An 18,658-nucleotide genomic window follows, 5' to 3' on the forward strand; every position below is an offset into this window, starting at 1 on the left:
TGCTACCGATTGATACCAACATACGACCAAACTACTGATCCAGAGTCACCCCCAACACATCCTTCAGATCCCCATCTACACAAGTCGCCAGTCCCATTGCCTCCAGCTCCGCCGGTACGACCGCTGTATCGCCCAATCCTATTCTGACCAACTTAACCCTTCCTTCACCACTTTCCACCAACTCCTCATTCTCCCACCTCAGCACGCCGGGGGTTGACATCCCGACCCCTAGCTCCAGAATCACTACCTTCCTGTCCGAGTCCCGCAGGAAATTCTCCTTGAAATCCTGCCATCGCTTCTCCCCCTCTTCAAAAGGCGCCTCATTGAACCACTTTCCGGCCCTTACACAAATTCCCATCTTCCCGCCGCAAAACCGACACACAGGGATGAACCTCTCATCTGTCACCCTCTGCGTTACCCCACCCAGCCCTCCATACGCGACCACCTTCTCCAGCAACGGCGCCGACTCCACCACCGCGTCCTCACAACAATTGCCCAAACACTGCAGATAGCGATAGGCGCCTTGCGGTGTCGATAATACATTCTCATCCAGCCCATGCGCGAGGAACAGGCCATCTGCATTCGACGTCCGAACATGCACCCTTCTCGCATCCATCCCAAATTTCCGCCCCATCCACTCCAACAAAGCAGTATACATCGCCGACCGCGGCCACGTGCGCACCGTCTGCAGATGCGTGTAATAGAACCCCCACCGCACCTCCTCAGACCCCCAATCCTCTGTCTTCATCCCAAACGTATCGTACAACTTGGCCAACCCCAACGCCTGGAAAGCCGGGAAACGCTTGGCGAAGAGAGTGGTGGAGGTATAATCCAGCCCCGTGGCGGCCGACAGTCCCGCACCACAGCTGAAGAGGATCGTGTCTGCTTCTTGGAGCCAGACGCGGGCTTGCTGCATCGATGAACCTATCAACTGCAGGGGTTTTAGTAGGGCACCAGTGGGCGAAAGCGAGAGAACTCGCTCGTAAGCGACCGTCTCCTTGTCCGTGAAGGTATTAAAAATCACCCCCGTGATGCTCGTCTCGGGGTGCTCGCGCAGCCAAGTAACCACAGTCTCCACGGCCAACGGCGCCGCCTCGGCAACAGGGTACCCGAACAAGCCCGTCGAGATTCCGCAAAGAGCAATGATCTTTTCGTGTTCGGGTGAAGGCAGGGCATCTGCTTGCTCAAGCACGGCACGATAGCATCGCGCGAGCTGCGCCTTCTGGATCTTAGAAGGGCAGGGCTGGTGGGGATCCAGCTGCGGCCCGACGGTGTGGATGATCCGCGGCGCAGGCAGACAGTAGCCGGCTGTGACGACTGCGTCGCCGACGGGGAGCGTGCGGTGGCTTTCGTCCATGAGGCGGAAGCACTCCTCCCGGAGGCCTGGGCCGGCACGCGCGTGGATCACATTGTCAATGCAGCGGTGCGCGGGCTGAAAGCAGCCCAGCAGGGCGGTGTTGGCGGCGTTGGTGATGGCGGTGAGGTTGGTAAGGGTGGTGATGTCGCCTTGCCAGAGGTAGAGTTTTGTGGTTGGTAGAAGAGATTTTGCGTCTGTACCTATTATTGATCGTGTAGTCGTGGTTGGATGAGGTGTAGATACAGTGACTTGGGGTAAGGTGCAAGCATCAACAAGAGCTCTATGCTCCCGCTCCCACAGTAGAATGCCCTCGATCTCACGCAGGAGCTCGGGATCCAGAGCCTGTCGCGGATGTCGCACACAGAGGAGCTGCTTCATCAACCGGATCTGCGCCCAGGTCTCCATCGTATGAATATGGTCTTCCATTGCAGCATGGCTGTGGTTGTGGCCATGGGTGCAAGTATGCGACGGAGCCTGGAAATACCGCGACTCGCGGAGAAGGGCGCGGAGCACTCGGGGGAGGAAGTCGGCCATATTCCTTATCAATAACAGACACACAAAGACACACACAGATACGAATATATCGTACAAATAAAAGACCAAGTAGGAGAGCAAGAGAGACTATATAAACCCCCAGCCTTTAGATACCTCCATCCGACCCGAGATACAGTCCGCAAATTCCCCCAATTAGAAGCCAGGATGTGAGTTTACACTGTTTACACAGTTTGCATTCCTCCCACGGAGGGGCCAATCACGACTCCAGATTCTGTGTCAAATCCGAATGCCAAAATGGTGCGATTTGCACCGTTTGCAAGCGGCCCAATTCCGCGGTTGCTGCGTCAGCATACAAGCACTTCGTGTACCTCTTTTTTCCTGCGATATTGTCAAAGATCTGTCCGCGTAATATCAATTCCTCGATGGTCTAACGGTCATGATTTCCGCTTGTCAATCCTCAACAGGAACAAGCGCGGGAGACCTGGGTTCGACTCCCAGTCGGGGAGATTGCTTTTTGCCGGCCTTCTTCCCGCTTCAGGGCAGGAGGTTGATGTACGTACTCCGTACCTCGCTCGTTGTTTTTCTTTTGGCTTGTTTTGCATCACATTCCTAGACAGTCATCTCAATAAACCAGCTTATTAAAAAAAAAAAAAAAAAAAAAAGTGTCATGGATTTCAATCTAGATTAGCTCACTGTGGTACTACCTTACAAATACCGTGCTGTGTTGTCAAGCTCTTCCGAGACACGGCACATCTGTATTTCTTGCGGCTTCTGAACGTCACATTTACCATATCGACAACTCCAGCATTCTGAACTGAGAAGAGATAACCATTGATGAGATTAGCTTGGGAACATCGATCTTGTTACGATGCTCTTATCTACTCTATGTTCTTATTTACTCTTTTCCCCTGCCTGACTTGCATTGCTACTACCATGGATCGCATCCGGAAGTGTAGATACTCTGCACCCTTGCCGCGGACCACGCGTATCCTGCCCTACTTTCTCTTCCCCGCTTTTATCCGAAGGGTGTTTGACCACAATGGATACCTAGTCGTCTTCTCTGTGTTCCGACTTAGAGGTAGCCCCCTCGCTGCGGAGCCAGGTTGATTATGCTGCTGGCCGAGAATGTCCGACACCTGAGATGGGTCGGAGAAGTGCTTGCTGTAATTCATCTCGAAGACAAGTGTGGTTCATGCTGCATCTCTCATGTCAGACTGGCGCGGGGGCAAACAGGATGACAGCAGCTGTTGCCGATACAATGATTCTCATAGCTGCACCACCGCTTGACAAAGAGCTGATGCAGTCTCCAGTAGCGCGCGTATACTACATCAGTCCACCATACGAACGAGCCTCCACCACTACGAACTCAACCTCGAATTAGACGTATTCAGAAAAACCAAGTTTTGAGGTATATACATTTCCACAATCACAATCATCACTCGTATCGCATTCTATAATACAACCAAACAAACATCATAAGTCATAGGTCATGTCTGTGTCAAGAGCGAGTCGAACAAAGGAAATCGGCAACAAAAAAAAGCCAGTAACAAAGGGTCATTAGGGCATCATAAAATCATTGGGTATCAGTTCCAGTTTTCTTTTCCGGTCCGATTCTCACAAGGAAGTCGGAATGGGCAGCTCGCTCAGAGACTTGACCAGGCCCCGGAGGGCGGGGTTGAGCTCCTCCGCGGCGGCCTCGAGCTCGGTCACGGTCTTGTTCACCTCGCGGCCGAGCTGGCGGATCAAGTCATAGGTAGCCTGCAGGGCGCCGGTACGGTGCAGCAGGTCCAGGATCTGCGCCTTGCTCTCGGGCGACAGCGGGGCCTCGGCGGCCTTCTGGCGGTAGATGCCCAGGATGACCGTCCGGGCGGCCGGGTCCATGTTGCAGCAGCGCACGATCGGGTAGACGATCTTGCCGTGGTCCAGGTCCTCGGCGCGGCCGAGCAGCCCCAGGTACTCGTGGCGGATCTGGTACCAGCGGCCCAGCAGCTTGGCCAGGGGCTCGAAGTCCAGGGACGAGCCCTCCATGCTGGCGGCCTGCATGAGGCGCACGAGCAGGCGGAAGGTGGAGCCGGACCGCTGGTCCACCATGGTCAGGTACTCCTGCTCGGAGGGGGCCTGGTAGGTGGTGCGCCAGTCCAGCTCCCATGACTGGCCGATGAAGCGGGCCTCGAGCTCCTCCAGCAGCCCGTCCAGCATGCCGGGGCACTTGAGGCTGTTGACGATCTTGGCCACCCGCACGAAGGTGTAGGCGGCGCTGTTCATGCACTGCGCCCGCCCGAACACCTGGTGGGCCGGGGTGCGCTGGCTGCGGTGGGTCGCGTGGTCCTGGATGTCGGCCAGCATGTGGGTCGAGTCCTGCAGCTCGTTGATGATCTGCTTGATGTAGGTCAGCGGGCGGTTGGGGACCTGCAGCCAGACGTTGAGGGCGCCCAGCAGCTCGCTCTGCAGGTCGGTGATGGCGATGGATCGCATGTAGCCGGCGGGAGCGAGGAGGGGCAGCGTATTGAGCTGCACGACAGGCGCAGCCGGCTCCTCCACCAGAGGAGTCCAGACCGCCACGTCCTGGGGGTCCTCCTCCTCTTCGGGCTGAGCCGCCTCCTCCACATGCTCTGCCTCCTGCTCCCGCTCTTCGGCCTCGGCCTCCTCTTCCTCCTCCTCCTCTTCGTCATCTTCATCCTCCTCCTCGTCCTCATCATCTTCAGCAGTGGCGTCTCCCTCGGAGGAGTCCTCCTCGGCGACGGAAGCGTGCTCACTCTCCTCCTCTTCGCTCTCCTCGATCGTGTCAGGAACAGCGTAGCGAGGTGTGTTCTTGGACCAGTAGTGGATGCCGGCCAGGGACGAGCCCAGGACCTCCATCCACTTGCGGAGCTTGGGGGCGAGATCCGGGTTGGCTTGGTAGAGCGCCTCGCGACGCTTGACGAACTCCTGCTCGTTCTGGATGATGAGCTCCTTGGTCTTGGCGACCGCATCCTCCTCCGACATGTTCTGGTGTTGCATGAGGAACAGGATGACGTTGGCCACGGGACGCCTCTTGGTCTCGCGCTTCTCCTTGGGCCAGCTGTAGTAGTCGTTGGTGAAGAACATGGTGCGCTCGGCGGCGTCGAGCGCATCTCTTACGATGGCCTGGTCTTCCTTGCCCAGGCGGGTGCCATGGGCGAAGCCCATCAGGGTCCAGTACACACTATCACACTGATTAGGATTTATTTCATGTCAACGGAGAAGTCAGCGGCCACTTACTCGATACCGGCGTTGAGGCGTCTGCGAGCCACATAGTCGTCGAGGTTGGCGCAGTTGTCGGCGGTGGGGACCTCAGGCGTGACCAGCCAGTTGCTCCGGTAGCTGTCAATGATATCGTTGCCATCAATCTCCTTCTCCGTGATCTCAGCCACCGCCTTCTCCAGCAGCTTCTTCCGGGCTTCGGCGCGGGGCGACTCCACGTGCTCGTCGGGCTTGTCGGTCGTACGTCCGTTGGATTTGCCCTGGGCTGCGAGGTGCAGGTTAGCTACGGTCGGTCATGCATGCGCGTGCAGGACGGGGGACGTACCATCATGCAGGCTGCCGAGCTCGGTCAGGTAGGCGACGAGCTCGAGACGCTCGGGCAAGCATTCGGGGTAGAGGAAGCTGGCGTAGTTGCCGACGGGGCAGGACAGATAGCTGGTGGGCTCCTTGCCCTCTTCGGCGGCGAGGGTGGCCGTCAGGTCCTGGACGAAGCGATCGCTGCCGCGTTGGGCGACATGGTCGTACTTGTGGATGCGGGGAACGAGGGTGGTGAAGCAGCCCTGCAGCTGCTCCTCACTGACGGAGAGGGGCTGGGAGTGGGCCCAGATCTCGATGGGATCGTGGACGGTCTGGGTCGGGGAGCTCGGCTCGGACTGTGCAGCGGAGAGGATCTGCACGGCGCTGCTCTTGCTTCTTCTCCGCTTGTGGGATAGGATGTGCGAGTATGACTTGAACATTGGTGTGATGTGGGATGCGAGGGCACAAGCCGAACCAGCAACAAAGGATTAGAAAGGATGAGAGTGAAAAACGACCTGTATACCGACCAGGTCTTTGGTTGCAGTAAATAGCGAATCCACGAAGGAAAGGCAAGATGATGAGGGAAAAAAGAAAGAAGCTCCGATGGAGCACAGGCAGTAATATATAGGCTCGGAGCTCCTCAGTGCTTGGACCAAGTCCCCTCTTTCCAAGGAAGCAAAAAAGAGCTAACAGAGAGAGGCACTGGGCAAAGTCAGCCCATGGCAGAAAAAAAAATTTTTTCTGTTGTTCAATGGAATGCTCATAGCGATAAGGCCAGCATGGACCTCAAGCTGGTCCGACAAGAGGCGAAAGAGAGCATTTGGTGCATTTGGTGCATTGGAGCTTGAGAGGAGGCGAGAAGCTAATGGGGAGGGAATGCACTGATTGGTGGTGGAGGTGCGGCTACGGGCGTTGGATTGGTGTTCTTTGGGCTTAGTTGTTTCTTAGTTTCCCGCCGGCTGCTCTTCACCGCTAAGTCTGCTCTGCACTTTCTATCAGTTTGGTTACTATCAATTTCTCTTGCGCCCCGGCCGAGGTTGCTAACCTGCCCACTTCATTGGGCCACCTCAACGCCCAGCCCAGCGATGACGATATCGATGGAGATCGCTTTCATCTGTCTCTGGCAATGGTGTCGGGGGGATTCCCTGGGTCGGGGTTGGTCGGTGATTACCGATCTGAATTCGGAGGGGAGGAAGTGGGGTGGTGGTGGTGGTGCAGTGTAGTGCACATGTACTAGGTAGAGTGGACGCGTCGGAGAGTTGTGTATTTTGTGTAGTGTATGTAGTGTAGTGTAGTGTAAAGCATGAAGCCGATATGGTTTTGGTTGGTGACGTGGATACCTGCGATCAACATGACAGCCACTGCAGCAGAAGCCGAGGAGGGGAAAGGGTCCTGCGGGTGTGGAAGTGGTCTGTACTGGAGATCATCATCCAAGTGAGTTTCCCTCATCCAGAAAAAAAAACATTGTTAAGCATGACAAGAAGAAATGATGCGAGGGAGTGGGCACTGAAGTGGGAGGCAGTGGAGGCAGTGGAAGCACAAGCGAACCAAGTGAGGTTGAAGTGGAGCGAAGGAAGAGCCAGAGGAAAAAAAGAAAAACATTGGCTGGTCACGTGGCCCCACCCGCCCGAATAGGCAGTCTGTCAACAATCCCGTCCTGCCACCAACCCTTGCTTTAACTCACTTGGTACTCCGTATCGTGTCCAAGGCGACGGGCAGTAGTGGTGGTGCTTGCATCTCAGGCTCTCAGCCCTCGTTCACGCCCATGCGCCTGGAGGAGAGAAAATTTTCATGGTGGGGCATTCCGGCAGATCATCGATACCCCTCCTCTCCGGAGGAAGAAAAAAATCAAAGAGTGAGGCTGGTAGATGTGAACCATGACGAGGATGGTAGCCCCTCCTCCACCAGTTTGCATATTCTGCGGGATGGAGCTTACGTTGAGCCTACTGCGCTATACTCACTACTGCGGAAGGAGACTACAAGTAACCTGATTACCTAGGGACAGTGTATCATCTGGTGTGATCAGTGACCACCGGAGAACGACGGCGCGTCGACCGGAAATAGAACGGCCCCGTTCTGCGATAAGCTGATCGCCGCACGATCGCCGGGCTGCATCATTGACCACAGCTCGGTTGACCCCTCCGGCCGTTTCGAATCTTTCTGATGCCACTATCCCTCTTTCGACCGCCCGCTTATCGCTGGCAACACAGACTTTCCCTATACTTTTGGGCAAGAGAATGTGTTTGTCTACAAACCACCCCTTCATAAGTAAATTTGCCAGAAAAACTCAAAGCGTGAACACGTCGTCTCGAGGCGTCGATCGAGGTTACGCGATCGATAGCAGGGTTGCTTTCTTGTGCGAAGACTGCAGGAAGAGTACCTAGTAGAGTTCGAGCTTGTGTGCTCAGCGCTCATGGCGATTGGCCGAGGGGGGAGTCAGGTGCAGGCATCGGGATGCGAAGAGTACGCTTGCAACCCACCTGGCAGGGAAGGAAGAAAATCTAAAACCTTGACTTCTTAGCGTTCGCCCTGATGAGGCTTGGCTGGAGGAGAAATACTTGACTTGATGGATGTTGATAGATGGTTGATTGTGGTGGAGAGTCAGTCAGTCAGTCAGTCAGTCAGTCAGTCAGTTAGGGCTGGCTGTGATGGGGCTGACAAAGCGTGGCCCCAGGCAACAATCAGAGAAGCGGTCAAGGAATGCTTCGTATGCTGCATCCACTATCTTCTTCTCGGAGAAATCCACACTGGCCTTGGTGTCAGAGAAAGTGACCTTGATGTCACAGAAAGCGGACCTTGGAGGTGGACGGACTGGTCGCTTGGCCAATTCGGTTGATGTCGGATTCAATGCCAGATGCTTCTCTCGAGTTCGTCTCTGTTCTCTGAGTCACTCTCACCTCAATCAACCAACAATGACTAGACAACACCGCTTTACACTATGGCGGCGCTTTCATAGGTGTCAGGACTGGAGACAATTAGGGCGATGGGGGCTCTTGCTCCCGTGCGTCCAAGAAACATGAATCAAGACTAGAACACGAATGATTCGACGATACTGCTTCATAACTATGGCTATGATTTGACGACTTTCAACACTAGGGAGTATAAGGTCTGTGAGCTCTTCTTCTCCCATGCATCCAAGAAACATAACTTAACATTGAGGCCAGAACAAGAATGACCAGCCGATCCTGCTTACAGCTATGACTATGCTTTCACGACTGTCGATACTGGAGAGTGTGGAAACCATGAACTCTCCTTTCATGCCTCCAAGAACCGCAAGCTTGGCTCACAAAGAAAGCACGCCATCGACATGGACGCATTCATAGTGAAAACTTCCATAACAGCGTCTTTGTTCGACCCAGCCATCGAAAGATTACTAGCACTCCCTGATAATGCCTTTGTCCTTTGCCTTGAGGGGATTCACCACCACGAGGTTCTTTATGGAAACGGGGTCCAGCATCAAATCCCTTTCACCGCACACTTTGAAGGAGATTGCAGCTACATCTCCCATGGAGCCGCTTCCATACCACAGCATCCCTGATATAAAACACCATGCAGTCTCTTGCTTGCTCACACTATCCCTCCCATCCCTCCCATCACCACAACCCCCGATTCCCACAGATCAGTCCCAACATTGACTCCTATTCCACGTGAAAACCCCACAGTACCAACCAGCAAAATGCCCGGCTTGAAGAATGCCTGGGAAGTCATGCCCGGCCTGACCGAGGAGCAGAGGACCTTGCTCCTCGCGATGCTCGACTCGATGGCCGTGGACACGCCGCCGCGTTCGGAAAAAGATTTCTCGGAAGACAAGCCCGACCCGACGGCGGACGAGATGGACTGGTTAAGCAGCATGTTCGAGTCGTTGGAAGCGGACACACCGCTGGACCCGATCGCGCAAAACCTAACCCCAGCGGGGCGCCGCATCCTGCTCGACCCGGCCAACATCAACCCGACCCCGCCGGTCAACGACATGGCGACCGCGCTGCACACGCTGCGGACGGACATGACAACAACCAGCGTCGCAGGGCTGCAGGCGCTGGCGGCGCGGTACGGCAGGCACACGCACTTCGCGCGGCGGCTGCGGCTGGAGGGCACGCGCACAGGGCCCAACACCCCCTTCCAGCGCAGACCGGACCACACCATCCAGGTGCCCATGGACATCCCCGAGGTGCGGTGCCTGCACGATCTGCTCCGGGACCACTTCCCACTGATCTCGGAGTTCGAGCTGGCGCTGGGCCCCGCGGGCGCCGCCTTCACGGACGTCATCAACCCCGGGGACGTGCCCAAGTGCCTGATCCGGATGCTCAATAGCCTGCGGCGGCGGATCACGCACCTGTCCCTCGTCTCGGAGGCGGACGACTGGAACATCGAAACGCCGATGGAGTTCTTCGTGCCGCGCCTGCAGGACTGCGTGCTGGAGGACCTCGAGGAGCTGCGGGTGCAGTGGCCGTACTGCGTGGACGACAGGATGGAGTGTCCGCCACGCGCGCAGCCGCACCCGTGGCTCAAGTTCTACAAGCGCATCTTCAAGAGCCCGCTCCGCACGCTCGTCCTCGAGGGCAGGGGGATGCACTGCTTATTCCCCCCCGCGGGGCCGACGTTCAACGCCATCCCCGTGGGCGGCTGCAACCTACGCCACCTGACGCTGACCAACCTCGTGCTGACGGCCTACGACATGTGCATCCTGATCCCAAAGCTCCCGAAGCTCGAGTCCATCACGCTCGACAAGATCCAGTTCGAGGGAGAATGGCCGCAGGTGCTGAAGATGCTCGCGGACCTATGTCTGTGTCTGGAAAGATTCAAATTCCTGGAGGTGGAGTGGGTGCTCGACCGCCACCACCGCCAAAAGGCCGTCAGCATCACTTTCAGTGGTTCTTCAGAGGAGGTTGATGTTCATCAGTGCCTGCGCCGGCTGGCTTCCTTCGATGAGAGGCTGCGTTGCCGCGCCGATTCTACCTTGTGAGCACTGTAGCCCTGACTGATTTCTCCCCGCTAACTGGCCATCAGACTTGTAATCGGTAGCTGGTGGGCTATTATCATAGAAAAAAAAATAAAAATAAAATAAAATAAACCCAACAACGGCCACACCTACTAAAATCTTTTTTGACTTCATCATCTAATTTGACAACTCAGAACATACGCTAGTATCCCACACCACTAATTTTGACCTTGAACACATTCTGCCTGCCTTACCGCACAATTCTAGACTTATCCCCTAACAGTAACCGGACACTAATGTATGCTCACATACCACCACCAGATAGCCCTAAGAAGATGACCTTCCCCAACTCCAACTCCAACCCCAACAATTGGAGCTGGACGCACCGCCACTGCTTGGCACCGTGATCGGAACGCAAGACGGGCTCCACCTGCCTAATCCAGTGTGCCGGAGCGAGCGAACGGCCGGGAATGACTCCCGCCGATGATTCACATGGGGGTGGGAAAGATAAGATCCCAAAGTATACATACCAGCTCAAGCCTCACTCTTCTTCAGCACCCCACTACATTCACCCCCAAAACTCGTCATCATGGTAACTACGCACTCATCCTCCAACTCAACTCCAACTAACAACCCATTCACAGACCACCGAAGCCCTCTATCTAGACGACGCCACCCTCACCACGACGACGACAACCCTCACCTCCTACCGCCCCATCTCCGCCCTCAGCGACCCCGAAAAGACCCTGGCCAAGAACATCCCGACGGAGAACCACTATGCCCTCACCACCCGCCAAACCGTCTTCTACCCACAAGGCGGCGGTCAACCCAGCGACACGGGCGTGATCCAGCTCCCGAGCACCCCCAACGCCACCGACAATGATAGCGCTACCAACGCAATAACCTTCGAAGTCCTCCTCGTGCGCAAGACCTCAGACGGCGAGATCCTGCACTTCGGACACTTCACCACCCCGGCATTCCCGCTCTCCCTCGCCTCCAACGCCCTCGCCACGCAGACCATCAACGCCGTCACCCGCAACTACCACTCGCGGCTGCACACGGCGGGCCACATCATCGGGCTCGCGATGCGCCTGCTCGCCCCGGAGCTCGGGGAGCGCAAGAAGGTGAAGGCCAACCACGCGCCGCGCGAGGCGTGCATGGAGTTCGAGGGCCTGCTGTACAACGAGCACCGGCCGCTGATCGAGGGGAAGGTCAACGAGCTGGTACAGCGGGCGCTGCCGGTGCACATCTCCTGGTGGGAGGAGCGGGAGATTGCCGCGAAAGAGCTGAATATGGTCGAGGGGTTGCAGGTGGGGCAAGGGGGGAAGGTGCGGATCGCGGAGATCGCGGACTTGGATGCCAACCCCTGTGGGGGCACGCATGTGGCGCATACCGGGTTGACGGGGTATATTACGATCCGGAAGGTGAGTCGGCAGAAGGGGGTGACGAAGTTGTCGTATGAGGTGCCGGTGGAGGTTTGAGTGGTCGTTATGGATGTGGTTATAGATGTGGACGTAAGAGTTTATATGTTTAGAGGTGTATCACAGAATTCCATGATCGTATATGATCATATACAGCACATAGACTTGTCTTGCTGACACTGCTGGCATCTCCAGAACTACCAGTCATAACCCCTCAAAACTAAAGTTCAATACTTGCGTATATTTCAACATAGATCTCGAACTAGTATCATTAAGAGAAATCCGACATGATGCCAGGAGTTATAAACAAAAACATTGAATCACGTTTTTCGGATGGAAGACATGAATGCAATACAGAATAAAGATTTTCATACTTCTAGTACGCATCATAAGAAAATCTTCATTTATGTATATCAATATTAGTATAAACTGTACAGTTGGTGTTGAATTTATGAATGTGTCCACACAAGTGTAATACTTACTCAAAGTATGTCTATCGCAATTAAACGACACAGTAGTAGATAATCGCGCATAGTATCGTACCTGGCTCGGTTCCTGCAGCAGATGCACCAACATGATGTAATGCATAAGGCTGCGGCGTGGCGTTGCGACTGCATCCCCAATGTTGGGCCAGACCGAGTGCACGTGGGCAGACTATGACCCGTCTGAGGCATAGCTACCACGACTCGACCTGATGCTAAAGAAATGGTCTCTTAGAACTGCAGGCATGATGCAGGGACTGTCGTCTCCAAGCACAAGCATCCGCCCAGCGAATAGCCAAGGCGTCAGAAGGATCAAGGTGTCTTGGCTAGAACGCTGCAAGAATATATGGCTGGCAACAAGCTTTGGCTAAGAAACTTCCAAGATGTTTGTTTCCAGAGATTGCGAAAGTATACGAGGTGACACCACACCGGTGTGACTTCAACCCTAGCAAGAGAATAAACAAATGAGACCTTCACCAGGAACTCGATGAATTATTATCTCAGGTGTGTACCGTGCCTTGTGTCAGCTCTTTTACATCGCTACACCCAGAAAGCAGCAGCAGCAGCAGCAGCAGCAGCAACGACAACGACAACGAAAGATGAGGAGGAAATCAGACGGGAAAGGCTTCATTAACTAACACCCAAACAAGTCTAGTGACAGCATCGGAGATACACCGTGCAAGACCCACTCCCCTCCTCAGTTGACCAATGGTCCAGCAATGCGATAACACGCCTTGGCTTCCCCGCGTGTGATTGGGATCTTCCGTCGGCCGCCGCCGGGGCTGACACCATGTCACTCTTCGTATCTTTTGCGTATCGAGACCTAGCAAAATACCTCGAGGTACTTGGTGCTTATCACCGGTCCGACAGCGGAGGGGAATTTCGCTTCACTTTGGGAAAGTGAGCACGTGGGCAGTCTTCTGTCTCTGTCAGTGGTCGATATGCGCTCTTTCTCCATCGTCGGAGATGAGATCGACCGGCTCAGACGGCCATTGCAGCTCCCCGCAATGAGGAGAGCAATCGCCGGCTGGAGGCTATATAAGGGACTACATCTCGCAACTCAAGCTGCAAAACACAGCAGTAGGCTTCAGATCATCGCCGGATAAAGAAGACCAGCACTTGTCTCTCCATTTACTCACTTCTCTGTCCTTTCTCACAATCCTCCTCATGCCCTCCTCCTCGTCTCTCCTCCGGACCGCCTGTGCCCTAGGTCTGGCTACCGGAGCGTCCGCCTTCTCCTACCCCGCCGCCATCCCCCAGTCCACCCAAGAGAAGCAGTTCTCTCAAGAGTTCCGCGATGGCTACAGCATCCTGAAGCACTACGGCGGCAACGGCCCCTACTCGGAGCGAGAATCCCACGGCATCGCCCGGGACCCGCCCACTGGCTGCGCCGTCGACCAAGTCATCATGGTCAAGCGACACGGCGAGCGATACCCTTCTCCCAGCGCCGGCGCGGGCATCGAGGCCACCCTGGACAAGGTGTACTCGGCCAACATCTCGGAGTGGAAGGGAGATCTCGCCTTCCTGCAGGACTGGGCCTACTACGTGCCCAACGAATGCTACTACAACGCCGAGACGAGCAGCGGGCCGTACGCGGGCCTGCTAGACGCATACACCCACGGCAACGAGTACCGGGCCCGCTACGGCCACCTCTGGGATGGCGAGTCGGTGCAGCCCTTCTGGAGCAGTGGCTACAGCCGCGTCATCAACACCGCCCGCAAGTTCGGCGAGGGATTCTTCGGCTACAACTACTCCACCAACGCCGCCCTCAACATCATCTCCGAGTCCGAGACCCTGGGCGCCGATAGCCTCACCCCCAGCTGCGACGTCGACAACGACGACTCGGTCTGCAATAACCTCGTCTACGCGATGCCGCAGTTCAAGGTGGCAGCTGCGCGACTGAATGCGCAGAACCCGGGCCTGAGCCTCAACGAGACGGATGTCTACCATTTGATGAGTATGTCCTGCTACCACCTTCGTGGAGCATCAGCTGACCACCGCAGCCATGGCATCCTTCGAGCTCAACGCCCGTCCCTACTCCGACTGGATCAATGCCTTTACCCAAGACGAATGGGTCAGTTTCGGGTACCTCGCAGACCTAGACTACTATTACTGCGCTGGGTAGGCCCCCCTGCCGTTGCCGTTCATGAACTAGCCTCAACCCTAACATCAATGCAGACCCGGCGACAAGAACATGGCTGCCGTAGGAGCCGTCTACGTCAACGCCAGTCTGACGCTGCTGAACCAAGGCCCGGAGGAAGCCGGCTCCCTCTTCTTCAACTTGTAAGCCTCTCCTGCGCCCTGCTCCAAGTCAAATGCACTGACCCGACAATAGCGCCCACGACACCAACATCACCCCCATCCTCGCCGCACTAGGCGTGCTCATCCCCGACGCCGACCTCCCCCTCGACCACATCCCCTTCGGCAACCCGTACAGCATCGGCAACATCATACCGATGGGCGGCCACCTGACCATCGAGCGGCTCAGCTGCAACGCGACCGCCGCGACGGAGGAGGACACCTACGTGCGCCTGGTGCTGAACGAGGCCGTCCTCCCGTTCAACGACTGCCAGTCCGGGCCGGGGTACACGTGCTCGCTGGCCAACTTCACCTCGATCCTGAGCGAAAGTCTGCCGGACTACGCGTCGACGTGCCAGGTGCCCAGCTCGTACCCGCAGTACCTGGATTTCTGGTGGAACTACAACACGACCACGGGGTTGAACTACCGGACGACGCCGATCGGGTGTCAGGAGGGGGAGAGTTTGGAGTAGACTATGGATATGGAATAGGTAGTCACTAGCTGTGGTGATACTAGGAGCTAATGAATAAACCCTCCTACCTTTAATCCTACGCTCTACAATTACGCTGCACAGAGCCAATACCATAGATGAGGCATGAATCATTAATATTAAACCAACACACACGTACAAGGTCAAACCCTCCGCTCCGTCTCCGTGACATAGAACGACTTCTGCACCCTGACCATCCTCTCACTGCCCACCACATCCGTGCCCCACTGGCCCCCGCCCACCGCGCCCCCCACCGTATTCTCATACTGGAACCCCATCCCCGTCAGACTCTCCTGACTATCACTCTTCCCTCTCTCCCTGCCCCTCCCAGCTCCCAAATCACCAACCCCACCACCACCACCACCGACGACAGTCGCCATCGCCATCGCCGTCGCCGACCGCTCCACCCCGTGCACATCCGGCCGCCACGCCGCATCCACCAACTCGACCTCGAGATCCTGGTCCTTCTCGGTGCGAGAGCGCGAGAAGCTCGAGAACGGGAAGCTGCCGCGGGACCGGGAGCGGGGCTTGCGGCCGGTGCCGCCGCTGCGGGTGGTGTACGTGTAGGCGTAGGGGGCTTTGGGGGTGGACGAGGCCCCGTGGTCCAGGAACTTGCGGAGCAGGGGCCGCAGAGTCACCAGGCTGCCGGCCGTGATGCCTAGGCCGAGTTCCAGGAAGGACCAGAGGTCGATTTGGTAGGTCGAGTCTTGGGGGTGTTAGCTTTACCTTTAAGCGAGTGAAAGGGGGGCGTAGCGTACATAGAAAGTCCAGGTCCTTGTAACTTGGTAGGAAGGGAATGCGAATAATGAGGGCCAGACATGCACTATACTTGTTAGTGTTTCGTTGCACGATTCAAGAGTGCGAGGGTTCGTAAAGCGGCAAGGGGGAGGCACATACACGCAACCCATGCTCAACGTCGCGCCCAGCGCGATCTTCGTGCGCGGGTTGATCTGCAGCTTGCGCACCAGCAGGATCGGCAGCAGGCCCAACGCCAGGTCGCACGCCGCGCAGATACTGCTGTACACGTAGGCGACGGCCAGCAGCACCGAGGTGTCCAGACACTGGCCCCGGCCGGTGCGCTCCCAGAACTCCGAGACCGGGTGGCATTGCAGCACCATGAAGAACCAGAAGACCAGGCCCACCGTCACCGAGGCGCAGATGGCCGTCCACAGGATGATCCGGTGGGATTGGCGCACCGTCAAGCGGAGCAGGGCGAGCGCGATCGACACCTTGGCCACGCCTGAGGCCCACATGTAGATGAGTTGGCCGAGCCACCACCACTATTTCTGGTCAGTATCCTCCGAGATGGTGGTAAGGAGGGTGGGAAGGGGGCGTACAAGCATGGCGCGGTGCAGGTCGTCCATACTCCGGAAGTCGGTCAATTTGCGACCGATGCCTTCCTTGGCGCCGACGATGGCGCAGACCGTCAGGAAGATGTTCAATACCTTCGGGTTGGTCAGCTTGGCAGCCCGGTAGTGCAAGTGAGCGCCGGGGATGCCTACCGTAGCAATCACCATCAACCCATCGTCCCATCCGAACGCCTTGATCAGTCGCAGTCGCACGTACGAGCGCAGGCACACGGTGATGAACGACACGGACATGCACACGACGGCGACGATCAGGATCTCCTTGCTGCGCCCTTCGACGGGCATCATCTTGGCGGTGGTTCGGACGATCCCTTCACTCTTGCATCAAACTGGGGTGGGGAATTGTGTGGTGGAATGCGTGTCGCCTCGGGTCGGATGGGTTAGCTGCGATACGTGCTGCGGGAACGGCCAAAGACTTTTATATGAAGCAGCGACGTAAAGCACATGTCCGGTCGAGGAGACGCGACTCGCAGAGTGGAGGGGTGAGACGAAGGCGCGCGCTGCAGAACCTTAACTCGAATATAGTTCTCGTAGGGGGGTGGTGTAGGTTCAAGGAGAGTCGCGAATCGAGTCAATGGGTGAGTGTGGTGGCAGTACTACCGAGAGTCGGGTCCTGCCCAATGGCGGTAGTCGAAAAAGCAGTGACTGGATCTGATACACAGGAGAAACCGCGACTGCTGACGGGCGGGCGATGCGGACGGTGCCAGTGTACTTAAATGGCTCTCACGGGGAGGAGTGGCAGGGATGCGCGGTGTTTTGGGCTTCGAGAAGGACCCAGTCTCGCGCTTCGGCTATCAGTCTGTCCCGGCAGAATACGAGCTGGACATGGTTCTCCCGGCCCAGGAAGCAGATTGGCGAGGGGGATCGGCCATGGTGAACTGACTCGAGAGGGGGCAACACTCCACGGTTCGTCGCAGGATCGAAACTACCGGACTAGTGTTCTCTGGGTGAGCACGGGGCTGGAGTGGCGTGGGTAAGTTCCAAGATTCAGGAACCGCGATGGCGATATTGGTTCCTGTGGGGCAGTCGACGGGCGTCGAGCTGATCAGCAGGAGCTCCGGCTCCAGGTGAATGGCAGATCTGCTAAGAATATCCCGAGAGTGTATCAGAAACTGCCGCGACACGAGGTTATTCTGTTGACGGGGTTGGCATTGACAGTGTGTTTCGATTCTCAATCGCAAGGCGGTGGTTGGGAAACCTCTCAATTGCATCTGGCCCAGATCGATCGTGACACTTCCGATCAGAATTGCAGTTAATCTCGAGAGGACATCGCCAAGGCATCTATCTGGCTGATCGAGCTGAGCAGCGGCGATAGCCGGAGCCCCTGCGGCCTCGGAGGCTGGAACCGACCTCCCTAAAGCGGATAGCTGCGGAGTGCCCTAACCCGACCCTTGACTCGCTGACCTCGCCTACCGGCTGTTTCTAATCCCAGTCCAGCATAGACTGGCCTGCAAGCGATGAAGCCGGCCTGGCATCTGGAGCCGAGACTGCTCTCGCTGGATCATTTATCCACCCGCTCCCTGGCAATGGTGGGAAAGACCTACGCAGATACTATATACAGCGACGCACCTGCCACCGTGTGGTCTGGCCAGGGAGATGGGTGAGATTTCATTTCCCAGGTGCAGTGCAAAAGGGCCGGCTCCAACTTTATTTTGTCTTAGGGCGAGTAGGTAGTTCGGGGAATCAAGATGTTGGGACGATCTTGTACTGCGATGGCAAGGCCAGCCACAAAGCCATCGCCTGATCGCCCAGCAACAATAATTCCGGTCGCTACCAGAGTTGAGCGAACCAGCCGACCGGGAGAATGATCCAGGAAGAGCTTCTGTCCTCATGAGAATCAGGACATTGGGACAGAATGGCCTGATGCATGCGTTAATGTTCAAAATAGAATTTTCGATCTCCCCGCAAAATTGGGTTCGTTGTAGGAGAGGGGCCAGATATGTTTCGAGTCTCGCGCAGCTCTCCTCTTAGGATTAAAGGCGATATTTCGGTTTCACCCACTTTACTTTTATCTTCAGTATCTGACTCAAGTCAAACTCATCTCCAATGGCGATGAATGTGCTGGCGGCGGCAGACCGACCAGGGTGAAAATTAACGAGGGGCAATCCCAGTCCGGGTTGTTCCACTTTGAGGCAAAGCCCCGAGAATGAATCGCTAGCGGGTCGCCTGCGGCACGTGGTCGGCTACGCGATGGTAATCAGATCGATTCAACAACAAACTAATAATCAGGAAAAGGGGAGCAGTCTGGGGATCTCTTCATCATCCACCCGAGTCACTTCTGCCTTGGAT

The 18,658-nt window shown here is 56.4% G+C and overlaps 6 protein-coding genes and 1 non-coding gene across 7 annotated transcripts; 4 read left to right on the top strand and 3 right to left on the bottom strand.

The window, feature by feature from the left end:
• Positions 1-31: 31 nt before the first annotated feature.
• On the bottom strand, positions 32-1,762 carry BO72DRAFT_382893 (ganglioside induced differentiation associated protein; the record flags this gene model as incomplete). The annotated part of the gene is made up of 1 exon (XM_040941491.1): positions 32-1,762. One exon carries the CDS (start codon positions 1,760-1,762, stop codon positions 32-34), a length of 1,731 nt encoding a protein of 576 aa, XP_040799204.1.
• Positions 1,763-2,268: 506 nt separating this feature from the next.
• Positions 2,269-2,358, top strand: BO72DRAFT_t192. Its single transcript has one exon. It is a non-coding gene; the product is annotated as a tRNA-Asp (tRNA).
• A 1,108-nt stretch (positions 2,359-3,466) lies between these two features.
• On the bottom strand, positions 3,467-5,811 carry BO72DRAFT_470246 (geranylgeranyl pyrophosphate synthase; the record flags this gene model as incomplete). Its single annotated transcript, XM_040947017.1, has 3 exons — positions 3,467-5,036; positions 5,093-5,339; positions 5,400-5,811. The coding sequence occupies 3 exons, from the start codon at positions 5,809-5,811 to the stop codon at positions 3,467-3,469; spliced, it is 2,229 nt and encodes a 742-aa protein (XP_040799205.1).
• A 3,236-nt stretch (positions 5,812-9,047) lies between these two features.
• Positions 9,048-10,334, top strand: BO72DRAFT_514415 (uncharacterized protein; the record flags this gene model as incomplete). The annotated part of the gene is made up of 1 exon (XM_040949514.1): positions 9,048-10,334. One exon carries the CDS (start codon positions 9,048-9,050, stop codon positions 10,332-10,334), a length of 1,287 nt encoding a protein of 428 aa, XP_040799206.1.
• Positions 10,335-10,899: 565 nt separating this feature from the next.
• BO72DRAFT_460624 (ThrRS/AlaRS common domain-containing protein) lies at positions 10,900-11,997 on the top strand (the record flags this gene model as incomplete). The annotated part of the gene is made up of 3 exons (XM_040946479.1): positions 10,900-10,902; positions 10,955-11,734; positions 11,986-11,997. 3 exons carry the CDS (start codon positions 10,900-10,902, stop codon positions 11,995-11,997), a joined length of 795 nt encoding a protein of 264 aa, XP_040799207.1.
• Positions 11,998-13,299: 1,302 nt separating this feature from the next.
• Positions 13,300-14,991, top strand: BO72DRAFT_408649 (histidine phosphatase family protein). The gene is made up of 4 exons (XM_040942387.1): positions 13,300-14,170; positions 14,217-14,334; positions 14,392-14,496; positions 14,549-14,991. The coding sequence occupies exons 1-4, from the start codon at positions 13,381-13,383 to the stop codon at positions 14,982-14,984; spliced, it is 1,449 nt and encodes a 482-aa protein (XP_040799208.1). The 5' UTR covers positions 13,300-13,380; the 3' UTR covers positions 14,985-14,991.
• A 154-nt stretch (positions 14,992-15,145) lies between these two features.
• BO72DRAFT_514420 (uncharacterized protein) lies at positions 15,146-16,910 on the bottom strand (the record flags this gene model as incomplete). Its single annotated transcript, XM_040949515.1, has 5 exons — positions 16,505-16,910; positions 16,340-16,447; positions 15,900-16,282; positions 15,761-15,825; positions 15,146-15,708 (listed from the first exon to the last, which is right to left on the bottom strand). Exons 1-5 carry the CDS (start codon positions 16,655-16,657, stop codon positions 15,146-15,148), a joined length of 1,272 nt encoding a protein of 423 aa, XP_040799209.1. The 5' UTR covers positions 16,658-16,910.
• Positions 16,911-18,658: the final 1,748 nt, after the last annotated feature.

The sequence above is a fragment of the Aspergillus fijiensis genome (genome assembly GCF_003184825.1).
Source record: "Aspergillus fijiensis CBS 313.89 unplaced genomic scaffold BO72scaffold_40, whole genome shotgun sequence".
In the NCBI taxonomy this organism is placed as follows: domain Eukaryota; kingdom Fungi; phylum Ascomycota; class Eurotiomycetes; order Eurotiales; family Aspergillaceae; genus Aspergillus; species Aspergillus fijiensis.